At 38.2% G+C, this 12,926-nt stretch overlaps 1 protein-coding gene across 13 annotated transcripts in view; it reads left to right on the forward strand.

The window, feature by feature from the left end:
- Positions 1 to 10,944, forward strand: part of EMSY (EMSY transcriptional repressor, BRCA2 interacting) — a 112,589-nt gene extending 101,645 nt beyond the window's left edge. For 5 of the 13 annotated variants that reach the window (XM_033207862.1, XM_033207854.1, XM_033207861.1 and 2 more), the window contains 4 exons: positions 627 to 826; positions 3,020 to 3,583; positions 4,559 to 5,059; positions 8,706 to 10,133. In XM_033207862.1, coding sequence (XP_033063753.1) covers positions 627 to 826; positions 3,020 to 3,583; positions 4,559 to 5,059; positions 8,706 to 8,900 — 1,460 coding nt within the window. In that variant the 3' untranslated portion in view covers positions 8,901 to 10,133. Of the gene's footprint in view, positions 1 to 626; positions 827 to 3,019; positions 3,584 to 4,558; positions 5,060 to 8,705 lie in introns of all 13 variants that reach the window. The other 8 variants (XM_033207857.1, XM_033207858.1, XM_033207859.1 and 5 more) reach the window with 6 other exon arrangements.
- The last annotated feature ends 1,982 nt before the right edge of the window (positions 10,945 to 12,926 follow it).

The following is a 12,926-nucleotide window of genomic DNA, read 5'->3' on the forward strand; positions in this document are numbered from 1 at the left end:
ACAAAACCTCTTAAGTTTTTGAGGCTAATAGAGGATGAGTGAGCTCTTCAAATTCACTTGGCTCTTTGGTAGTAGAATAGAACAGGATCCAAGTGTGATTCTTGATTCAGTTTATTTTCTGCAGTATCACCCAGACCTTTAGATTTTTAGGAACTGTAAGGTTGTGAGACAGAATCCCTTAATACAAAGGAGTGAATGCTACTAATGTCTTTATTGCATGTAGAACTGAGACCAAGAGATTAAAGAACTTGAATTGCCTTACTTAAAGATATTATTTTGGGATTACAGAAATTGATTACTGCTTTGTTACCTTAATGGGATGAAAGTCATTGGAGAAAGTGAGTACAGCTCACAGGAGGATGCAACTTTAAGGGGTTTGTTCCTCCTTTGTGATAAGAGTTTTCACAGTGCTTCCATATACATTTCTCATCTCATCCTTATAATAGCTCTGTTATTCCCATTTTGCAGATGAGGAAACAGTCTCAGAGAAGATAAGAGACTTTCTTAGAGTCACACAGCTCATAGATGGGCAGACTGTGGTCTTCTGCCTCCTAGTTCACAATGCTACACTTTGTTTCTGTGATACAAGCTCACAGACATTTGTTTAAAATGACTACTGGTTACAGATGCTGTGGTGATTTCTGGAGAAATATCATCACCTCCTCTATTTTCAGTCAGCCATCGCTCCCAGCCCCAACAGCCTTCCCAGCCCCAGCGGACCCTGCTCCAGCATGTGGCTCAGTCACAGACTGCAACACAGACTTCGGTGGTGGTGAAGTCCATCCCAGCATCTTCCCCTGGAGCAATCACCCATATTATGCAGCAGGTTGTATCTCTTCTTTTTCTTTCTATCTTCTGTAACTCCCCATGCTTGAAATAAGATTCAGTGTCATCTTGTATTTTAGGAGGAGAAATAATTGAAATGTAGAGTGTTTGCCTAATTCTTTTCTAAGAAATGAGTAAAAGAAATTAAGAGTCTTAACATCAGAAAATAATTCTGAAACAGTATTCTTAAATCCGTGAATTCTTACCATTTCAAAAAGGTGAGAATATCTAGATGAATCTAATGACATCAGAATTGGTCACTGTTTTTGTGTATTTTACTGTGGAAGAATGTGTCATCGAGGTAAATAAGATTTTCAAATGAAATAACATTTGGCTTGTTTAGCTGTTTGCTGCTGAGTTTGTGTTTTTGTTTTGTTTTGTTTTTGCTTTTATAATGAATCCTCATAGTAACATTATGAATAAATAGGAAAATAAATACTTGATTTTTTTTTTTAACTATACATGGTCAATTACAGAGGAAGAGATGCAACAGAAAGTTGAGAATATAAATCTAATGTAAAACAGGACATCTGGTATTAAGGGTAATGGGGAAAAGGAAAAATATGTTGATAGGTTGAATTTGTGTCAGATACTGTGCTTTGAGCTTTAAGTATATTAACTTGTTTGATTCTTACTATGATCTTGCAAGGCGGGTGGATTATCCCTCTTTTACAAGTGAGGAAACTTATGCTCTCTTCAGTAAGAAAGTAAGAAACTTGCTCCAGGTGGCAGAGCCAGGATTTAAACCCAAAGTGAACTGCCTCTGTTAAATAGTTATATTATGGATATCAGATTAAAGCATGACTTATCATTAGTAGTCACATAAGTCACCATCACTCACATGATGGTGAATCTAACTGTAGGCAAACTACTTGAAAGAAAGGCAACAAAGAATGTTGAATTGAAAGCCTGTGTGTGATCATGGTATCTCCCCTGCCAGGTAATCCCAGCACTTTGGGAGGCCGAGACGGGCGGATCACGAGGTCAGGAGATCGAGACCATCCTGGCGAACACAGTGAAACCCCGTCTCTACTAAAAATACAAAAAACTAGCCGGGCGAGGTGGCGGGCGCCTGTAGTCCCAGCTACTCGGGAGGCTGAGGCAGGAGAATGGCGTAAACCCGGGAGGCGGAGCTTGCAGTGAGCTGAGATCCGGCCACTGCACTCCAGCCTGGGCGACAGAGCAAGACTCCGTCTCAACAAAAAAAAAAAAAAAAAAAAAAAGAAAGCCTGTGTGTGCAAAGTCATTATGATATAGGGGAGAATCACAATTGAATCTCAAAATTTTGTAACTTAGGATTTAAGTGTAGCATATGATAAGGCAGTAGGGAGGATGGGGATAGGGTGGATCTTGCTTTGTCACTGAGGAAAGCCAACTGGCTGGAGGTATTGTTGGGCGGCAGGTCTCAGCCTGGAGTCCGGCCCTCACCCGGCAACTCCTGACATTGACCTTTCTCCAGACACCTAGAGAGTTCTGACAGGCTGGCCCTAACCATGTCACTCAAGATGATGCCTCCTCACAACACTTAGCACTGACACTGGGCACTCTGCCTTTCTACTGACAGGAATGCTCTTGTCCCCTCCTCAGTGTCCTTCCCTCCTGGGAGCCAGGGCTCTGGGATCTGAGGAAAGGGGCAAGGAATGCTAGTCGAGAGGTGCTTCATACAGACCTTGGTGAAGCCTGAAGAATGGTCTCCACCCATGCAGGGGGCTCTCTGTGGGGACTGGGACAGGCATGGGTCTCAGACAATCTCCCTGACCTTCCAGACAGCACTGGACACGGCCACAGTGGGCTTCTCTGAACCTTGGCTTTTCTCGGGACCTCACAGCTTGGTTGCTGCTTTTAGACAGGTTAACATCATGAATAGGCCACCGGCTGTTTCCTGAGCCAGGGAGCCTTTCTCTTCTTTTTCTGTGTTAGGCTATGCTTGCAGGGCCATCTTATTCTTCTAATCTGTAAGTTCTGGACCCTCTAAGACTTTTCTGATAGTAGTAAGTAGACCAGTTTTCGAAGTACTGTGTCTGAGAGTTGAAATTGCAAGTTTCATTCGAAAGCTCCTTTAGGTTTCTTGGCCTTTCTAGGTTCTTCTGAAAATTTTTGAGTGAATCTCGTAAGTCTTTTTCAGTTAAGAGGAAAATGTAGCAATGTAGATGTTTTTCGTATTTCATTCTTACTTTGTGCCTTTTTTACTTAGGCATTAAGCAGTCACACTGCTTTTACCAAACACAGCGAGGAACTTGGAACTGAGGAGGGCGAGGTTGAAGAGATGGACACTTTAGACCCTCAGACAGGTCTGTTTTACCGATCTGCCCTGACTCAGTCACAGTCAGCTAAACAGCAGAAACTTAGCCAGCCCCCGCTGGAACAGACTCAGCTGCAAGTGAAAACTCTGCAGTGCTTCCAGACTAAACAGAAGCAGACCATCCACCTGCAGGCAGACCAGCTCCAGCACAAACTCCCGCAAATGCCCCAGCTTTCCATCAGGCATCAAAAACTCACCCCTCTCCAGCAAGAACAAGCACAGCCCAAGCCAGATGTACAGCACACACAGCATCCCATGGTGGCCAAAGACAGGCAGCTTCCTACCTTAATGGCACAGCCCCCGCAAACTGTAGTACAGGTGCTTGCAGTGAAAACCACGCAGCAGCTCCCTAAACTGCAGCAGGCTCCGAACCAACCAAAAATCTACGTGCAACCCCAAACCCCCCAGAGCCAAATGTCGCTCCCAGCTTCGTCAGAGAAACAGACGGCAAGCCAGGTAACGGAATATTGATAGCATGCAAAGTTAAACTTCTCTGTTCACGGAAAAAAAAATGAGAACGTCACGACCCTATCATGATATCAGTGCTTTCTCCTGGCAAGAGGAAACCCAAAAGCCTCATTACGCTGGTATTACTTTGCCCCATCAGAAGGTTGACATTAGGGAAGAAATGCACGCTTTAATATGTAGGAAGAAAAAAAAGCATAGCACTCAGAACTTGATTTTCCAGGCAGTTCTTACTGAAATCACTTCAGCATTGACCAACAGTGCATAGAAGCGATATCCCTAAATTATTTTTATTTTTTGGTATAAAATATTTATTTCCATGCCTGTAAGAACTCTGATTTCTGTGGTAATAATGCTAAGTAAACTGCAGTCTTTAAAGGAACTTCCTTGAACATCTTTCTTTGTAGCTTATATCATAGCCATCTAGTTAAATTTATGTTTTAGATTTATCTTCTAGATTACAGAGGAATTATTGGTGGATGATTGAAAGCAAAATTATATTAGCAAAACCAGTGGTGCTGGAGTGATGTATATGTATGTATATATTATAAATATATGTATATAGGATATGTTTGTATACATGTATTTTGAAGCAAAAGATTGGAAAAATCTTTTTATTTTAAAAAGCAGAAGATTATATGAAATAATTTGAGCCAGGTTGAAGGTGTACTGTTTAGGGCTGTAAATCCCAAAGGAAAACTAGGCTGCTGAGACTATTTTTTTCTTTACTGCTATAAACCTTGGCTGGCTGAACAAAGGTTCTTTCAACCCCTCCTCTTTCTCTAGGTTTTATAAAAGTAACCAGATTCTTCCTATCCAGCCCTCTTTTTTTAAAACAGCAAGCTTCAAAACTGTCTTCCTAGTATAGCGCACAAATGTTTCTTTTGCCGTATTGTCTGGGGTGTTTTGATTAGATTTTCTCAAAGAGATGTAGCTGTAACACACACAACCCCAATTTATTTTCAGGTGGAGCAGCCAATTATAACCCAAGGATCCTCTGTTACAAAGATAACTTTTGAGGGGCGCCAGCCTCCCACAGTTACAAAGATAACTGGTGGCAGTTCTGTGCCTAAGCTGACATCACCAGTTACAAGCATATCTCCCATTCAGGCCTCTGAGAAGACAGCAGTGTCTGACATTTTGAAAATGTCTTTGATGGAAGCTCAGATTGATACAAATGTAGAACATATGATAGTGGATCCCCCAAAGAAGGCTCTTGCCACTAGCATGCTCTCTGGTGAAGCAGTATCATTACCCTCCACCCACATGGTGGTGGCAGGGATGGCGAATTCCACTCCCCAGCAACAGAAATGTAGAGAGTCCTGTTCAAGTCCATCCACTGTTGGCTCTTCCCTAACGACAAGGAAAATTGATGCACCAGCAGTGCCTACAACAGGCCAGTTCATGCATATTCAGAATGTAGGCCAAAAGAAAGCTGAAGAGAGTCCAGCAGAAATTATCATCCAGGTAAGAATTGGAAGGAAAATGAGAAATCTTGGGCATCTTGGGGGTTGTGGGTTTGTTTGATATACTTTTGACTTGTCACAGGAAGAGTTAAGCCAAGACAGCAAGAAGACATAGATATTATCTTTGAGATGATGTTTGACAAATTTGGTTTAACACCTATTACAAAAATACAAATGTATTTATTTTCTGGAATAGAATCAGAAAATTGATGGACATTGTCACCCAGCACACTGTAAAGGCAATAAAGGGCCCATGTGTCAGTTTGATTTTGTAAGATACAAGCTATACGTGCCAATGTGTTCACTCATTAAGTCAACCCAGAAGATAGGAAGTTCCTGGGTTCAAATTTTGTATTCCTCAATTTTTGCCCAAAAAATTCTGGAATGTGACTGGATTGCACTTCTATTTCAGGTTAATTTGGGGGACCCTTTTCTTGGAAAAACAGTTCTTGTTCTCGATCCAAATTTATGACTCAGGACAATCAAACTTCAACTGCAGTGTCTGGAGAGACATGTTCTAAGGGGATATTTCTAAATAATGTTTATATTTAATTTGGGACTAACCATGAACTTTACTGTTTAATTCAATCATTGTTATTTAAAAATCTTGTTTGGTTACTCTCATGTCTTGGTAAATACAGGCTAATTAACACAATAGAATTATTCATTGATAATAGATGGTATCTCACATTTCCTTGATTCTAAAAATCATCTCTTGTCATGCATAATAGATCAAGACTAAAGAATCACTGAGTCCAGGCTACCCCTTAGAAATTGTGTTTTATCTCCCTCTCTCCTTGCAAGGTATCAGGTTGTTTTCTTGACGTTTGTCATTCTTTGCTAAACAGATGTAGAGCTTGGAAGGTATCAGAATAGCACATTTTAGTTAATTGAGAATTTGGATTTATTGAAATGTGAGTAGACTAGGATTTACCATCAATTCATTATGGTAAACTTTCTCTTTGCCATGATCCCAAGCTATGGGAGAATGCAAATTGACCAATGGTAAACCAGTTAAGATAGAATTAAGTATAGAGGAAGTGCTTAAAGGCAAGTAGAAATGGCCATTAAATTATTACAATAATTTGTGTTTCCCTTTGTAAAAAGAAATGTAAATGAAGTAAATATTTCCTAACAAAAGGATTTGTGATTTTTTGTATTTTCCCCTGAAGAAGTAAGGTGTGGTGGAAAAGGAATGGTTTTCTAGCTTTGCCATTCATTGTATGATTTTGGGCAAGGCTACTTAACATCATTTTGCCTTGGATTTCTCATCAGTAAAATGGGAATCAGTAATGCCTACTTTACAGGATTGATACAAGGATTACACAAAATCAAGCACCTAGCACAGTATGTGGCTCATGGTGGTTGTCTAACAGATGGTAACTATTACTGTTTTTACCAAAATGATCATGCCTACTGGGGGCTTAGATTCCTTTACTCACTAAATTAAAAATCATTTTGAACAGCTTATTTGGGAATTATTTTTCTGCACTTTATAAACAGGAGTGAAAATGTAATTTGCTTCATGTATCAAGGATGATAGTTAATGGATAGGTTCTTTACAGAATTCACAGCCAGCTTTTAGCATGTCCCATGTGCTAGGTGTGCTATGTCAGAGGTAAGGACAGCAGAGTGATTAACAACCAAACTTTTGGAGTCAGAGATCCTTAGATGTGATTTCTACCTGTACCTATTATGTAACAGTACTGTGGGTTTGGGCAACTGAACTGACCTGTATCTCTCTGTTTCTTTACCTATGAAGTGGAAACATTAACATCTACGTCACAGGGTTGTTTTAGGATTAAGTGAGAAAATATATATAAAGCACCTGGTCAAGTGTCTGTGTAGAGCAATGCTCAATAAAAATAGCTCCTATTATTATACTCGTCATTAATATATTGTTAGAGCATTTTCAGGTCTTATTAGTTATGTTTAGCTTTGATCTGAAGTATTGATTTGCTGAGTCCTGTAAAGTGCTTTGATTCTAGAAGAATGCTCTATAAAAATTCAATGTGTTTGATATTAAATACTTTGAATGAAAAGCATTGCTCTTTGTGGACAGTATGTATTTTATTCATTGGTTGGTTCATTCATTTATTTGTTTATTCCACATGTATATTTAACTACTGTGTTCCAGGCACAGTGCTAAGTGCTGAGAATAGGGAAGTAAACAAGATGTATCTTCTATTATAAAGAAGTCTATGTATGTGGAATTCATAGACTTTTAGAACTGCAAGGATCTTCACAGCGTATCCTCCAACTATCTTATTTTACATAAGATTAATGTAGGGCTCAAAGAAGTAGAGTGACTTACTCAGAGGCCCACAGCAAGCCAGAGACAGAGCTGAACTAAAATCCAGGCCTCTTGACCTTGTCTAACAGTCTTACACAATTATCAGGTATGTGGAAGAAAGGAGCAGAAACAAACAAACAGAACTTTGTGACTCCAGAATCAATGCGTAGGCATCTTGCATTATTTTCTTGATAGTGTAATTTATATCTTTCCCCAATAAAGGGCTATTTTGGTCAGGTATATTTGCAAAGTGCTGATATTCAACTTTGCTCTGGGGTTTTTAATGTTAAAAATGTATATTTATTCATCAAATGTTTATTGAGCCTCTGCTGTGTGCCAGGCCTTGTTCAAAGCTCTGGGCATCTAGCAATGAATAAGATAGTCAAGATCTGTGCTCTGTCCACGTTCTCCTGGAGCTTACATTTTAAGAGTAAGAAACAATTTAACAAAAGATAAATGCAATGAACAAAAATGTAACAGAATGTAATAGATATAGGGGTGGGATGAACCCACTACTTTTGGGTTGGTGGTCATAGAAGGAAAGCTTTTCCAAGCATTTGAACCAAGTTGCAGAGCCAACCATGTCATGATTTGGAGGACAGAGCCAGCCATGCCATGATTTAGAGGAAGAATATTCCAGGAAGAGGGGAAGGACTAGTACAAAAGCACTAAGGTACAAGGGAGTTTGGCATGAAACTGGTAGCCATGGTAAGGTGTTTGGTTGTATAGCGAGTACAATAGGAAACAATTTTAGAGTTTTAAACAAGAGTATGACATGAACTGATAAACCTTTTTAAAGGATGTCTAATATGGAGGAAAAAGAATCTGACAAGGCAGTATACCTATGATATCTTCTTACACAGAGGCCTACAGCAAGTGTTCTTCTGCTGGTACTCGTCTTGCAGATAATAAAGGGAAAAATTAGGCTACATTTACGTTTGCTTAATAATCAAATGAAAGCTTCATTCAATGTTCTCCTGTTGAATTAGGCAATAGATATCAGCCTCCTTGTTAGAAGAGGCACCATAAAGGAGTGCAAATATTGCTTTCAGTTGTACAAGATTTGGATTTGAATCTTGGCATTAACCAACTGTGTGACTTTGGTTAAGTCACCTACCCTCTCAGTTTCCTCATTTGTAAATGGGAATAATAATGTCATTATAGTGTTGTCACAGGGATTAAGTAGAATATGATGTGTGAAAGCACCTTGCACAGTGCCTGGCATGTAGTAGTTGTCCAGTTGTCCAATAAATGTCAGTTTTCTTTTCTTTTTTTTTTTTTTCTTGGTGTTGTTGAGGAAGTTATTCTGTTACCTTTTCTTACCATGAAGATTCTCCTGTGTCTTCTCTTCCAGGCCATTCCTCAGTATGCTATTCCTTGTCACTCCAGCTCCAATGTGGTGGTGGAGCCCAGTGGGCTTCTTGAGCTAAACAACTTCACCAGTCAACAGCTGGATGATGAGGAGACAGCAATGGAGCAGGACATAGACAGTAGCACGGAGGATGGAACTGAACCCAGCCCTTCTCAGAGCTCTGCTGAACGGTCCTAGTGTTTGGACACAATAGTGCACTTTAAAACCTGCTTGGTTACCAAGTGTCCAGGGAAACCCTTGTATTTTGATGACTAAAAAGAGCACTTTGCCTGTACTTAGGCTGTGGACCCTAAAGCAGCAGTGTTTCAACAAGATATTGCTGCAGGAGCAGCATTTTAAAACAAGATAAAACTCACAGAGGAATGTACTTTTTTAAAAAAAAATGAAAAAGAAAAAAAAAAGCTGCACATTTACAGTGACTTAAGACCTGGTCTTCTTTCTCTGTTGGATCATGGCCGGTGAAAAAGTTTTGTCTTGCAGTGGAAAGAGACTTCCTGTGAATGTTTCTCAACTGGTTTCTACTGAGCAAAATACCATCTAAAAGGAGTATGTGAATAGTTGTATTTTGAAATGATGTGTCAGGAAAAGTTTTTTAAAAACTTGTGTGTTTTTGCAAATCTCTGGAAGTGTTGAATTGGTTAAAATTTTACATTTGCTCAGTTCATAATTAGTTTATAAACACCTAGAATAATACTGGCATTAAAGAATCCTTCTTGGATGGTAGAAATCAGATCCCTAACCAGTGGGAAGTACTTTTTGGGTGGCTTGTGCATTCTCATCAGTTGTGTGCTAATTTATTGTATTGTTCCTTTGTGCTCTAAGCAGCACACTTGCCTTCTATTTATTTAAGTGTAAACATTTCAAAGCAGGCCGTACTCCTTCTGACAAATTTCTTGTAAACCAGGATTGCCTACGCTTTCCACTGTCGTCTCTCTCCACTTTCCCTCTTCCTTTAAGAAACTAAGAAATGTTTCATTGTGAAGCAGAGGAAAAGAAACATTTTCAGACCTAAAGGAAATGTTCGGTCATGTTAAGAAAACAAATTCTTCATTCATATGATGCTTTCTTAATGTTGAAATTGCACATTCACATTGGACTGAGACTTTGAAAATAACTTTTACATACTTTTGTTTAAGCCCCTTTGAAATGTGTAAAAAGTTCATTTACAGTTCTAAATGTAATGTTTTTAAGCATTCTACCTTTTTAGGACACAGTTTGTTGAAGCAATATGTTTTGGTCTTGTGATCACTGTCTGTCACAAGTAGAGTGAAAGGGGTAAGGGGGTGGGAGGGTAAGAGTTTTGACAAGTTGTGGCAAAGGAAACTATACTTTTCATTTTTTAAAATGTAAATAGAAAAGTTTTTAACGGTTTTATATAGATTTCACTATAAATAAGCATTTTAAGACTGACAAATGTTGAATTGTACATACATTTATCAGCATAACTGCCCAGTTTTTTTGGTGCTGAAGTACTGTAAGTAGAATTCATCAACAGTCTCCTAATTTTTGCATCTACATCTGGGGGGAAAAAGAGCTGTGATACTATAGTTAATAAATTCCCACTGGAGTGACGCTCAAGATTTAAACACAAGCATTCATAAGATGCACTGATCTCTGGTGGTTGTCACTAGTTCTGCTAGGTGATAATGATTTACCCATAGATGGAGCTGTTGGATATTATTTTATTGTACAAATTCATGTTTAAAAACCTTTGTGACTGTTTCTAGTTAAGTAATTTTTTAACCTTTCTTGGGTCATAGACTTCTTTGGTAAACTATGAACTCTCACCAAAAATATACACATGCAACATGTTAAATACATGTTAGACTTTGCATACAATTTTAGGGGCTCATGGGCCTCTAAGCCTATCCATGTATTCCAGGTTAAGCCCTCTGTTATGGTCAATCCATTACTTACAGATGTAAGTTTTTATAAAATAAAGTATCTTTTAAATATTCATGGATCAAGTAACAAGAGCAAACTTGAATAAAGTTATGTTCTACATATTTTGGCAGCATAGCATACCTGTGTCCCTTGAGAATTTAGCCTTCATATGTTTCTACAATTGGAATGGCAAATAAAACTGCCATCGTCTACATTTAAAAAAAAAATTACAAATACTAAGAAATTATCAAGTGAGATTTGAAATTTTTCTTTTAAAGGTGCTAATTCGAAATAGAACATGCATTCATTTATTTATTCAACAAATATTAATTGAGCATCTTCTGTATGACAGGTAGCATTCTGTGCACTGGGGATACCATAGTGAACAAACAGGAAATCCTATCCTTATGAAGTTTATAAACAGGGTTTCCTGCTGATGAAATGGATACGAGGAATGAAGATAGGAGAAAATAAGAATAATACTTAGGTTTTTTTAGTAAGTGGATAGATGATGATGCCATATATGGATTTTCAGACATCCCTTTACTGAAAGTCTTAGCATTATATCTATTAGTATTCCATGTTTAAGTACATAATTTAAAAGTAATTTAAAGTCATCTCTTTGAAGAATGTTAACAAATTACAATGCAAATGCTACAGAATTTTTAGAATCCTAACAACTATTAGGCAGTGATAAGAAAAATCTATTTGGTTTAAAGTAAACTCTAATAAGTGCCTGGTATTGCAGATGCAGTTTATGGTGAACTTAGAGGATTAAAAACAAAAGGGGGCTTCATTGAGATATCCACATGCCATAAACTCACCCATTTAAAGTATACTGTTTAATGGTTTTAGTATATTCACAGAGTTGGGCAACCGATTACTGCAATCAATTTGAGAACATTTTCATTAATCACAAAAGAAATCCTGAACTGAAACCACCACCACCATCACTCCAGCCCTGGGTGACCACTCATCTACTTTCTGCCTCTTATGGATGTGCCGTAAGAAATGTGGACATTTCGTATAAATGAGATTTTATACTATGTGGTCTTTTGTGACTTCTTTCACTTAGCGTATTTTCAAGGTTCATCCATGTTGTAGAATGTGTCAGTACTACATTTCTTTTTCTGGCCATTCCATTGTGTGACATATATCACATTTTGTTTATCCATTTATCAGTTGATGGATATTTGCATTGTTTACAGTTTTGGGCTATTATGAATAATGCTGCTATGAACATTAGTGTACAAGTTTTATGTATTTTCAGTTCTTATGGGTATATACCTAGAAGTGAAATTGCTGGGTCACACAGTGACTGTTTAACCTTCTGTGCAGGCGCCAGACTCTTTTCCACAGGGATTGCATATCAGCCAGCAGTCTATGAGAGTTTCAGTTTCTCCACATCCTTGCCAACACTTGCTACTATTTGTCTTTTTATTATAGTCATCCTCATGTATGAATTGTAAAGTGGTAGCCCATTGTGGGTCTAATTTCCATTCCTCTGATGGCTAATAATGAGCATCCTCATGTGCATGCTGGCCGTTCATATATCTTTGGAGAAATACCTATTCAGCTTCCTTGACCATTTTCCAATTATTTTCTCTTTTCTCATTTTACATTGAGAATTTTTGAAGTACAGGAAATACTACTAGTCTTAGGAGAAAAGTAATGTTTATCACCCTTAAAATCCTGGGTTGGGTTCTAGTTCTTCCTCTCTGATGTAACAAATTACTTAGCAGTATTAAAACAGTATAGCTTCATAATTGAAAACTTGCTTTTAATTACATTTCTTTGTGAGGTTCTCACAATAGCCTGCTAAGGTAGGAGACTTCGTACAAAGGAAATAGTAGTCAAGTAGTCGGGATTTGACCCTTAGGCTCTTCTGTGTATTGATCATGTGAATTTTAGCAAGTCACATTTCCTCTCCGAGTCAGTTTATCCATAATAAAAGTGAGTATTTCTAACCCCATGGGATTATTATGAAGAAAAGATGAAACAGTACATGTAAAAATGCCAGTGAGAGTCAGGTGCTCAGTATTTTTGAGTCCAGTAATTACACCACTCCTACTTTATAAATAGAAAACTGAGGGTTCAAAGAAGTTAAATGATGTACTAAAACTCAGATTAAATGCTAATGACATCATGCTGAATCATGAATTACTACCTTCTCTAGAAGGAAGTGTTTTTGCTACCAAGCAGGATTGGCCATTGAAAGGATGGAGGAACTTGGTGTTGGACTATTAACATGTCTACTAATCAGCCTTGGGTGCCTTTACACAGAGGTGCTCGATTCAGGCCTTTTTTTTTTTTTTAGTT

The sequence above is a fragment of the Trachypithecus francoisi genome, unplaced genomic scaffold (assembly GCF_009764315.1).
Source record: "Trachypithecus francoisi isolate TF-2019V2 unplaced genomic scaffold, Tfra_2.0 Lachesis_group8, whole genome shotgun sequence".
NCBI classification, from domain to species: Eukaryota; Metazoa; Chordata; class Mammalia; order Primates; family Cercopithecidae; genus Trachypithecus; species Trachypithecus francoisi.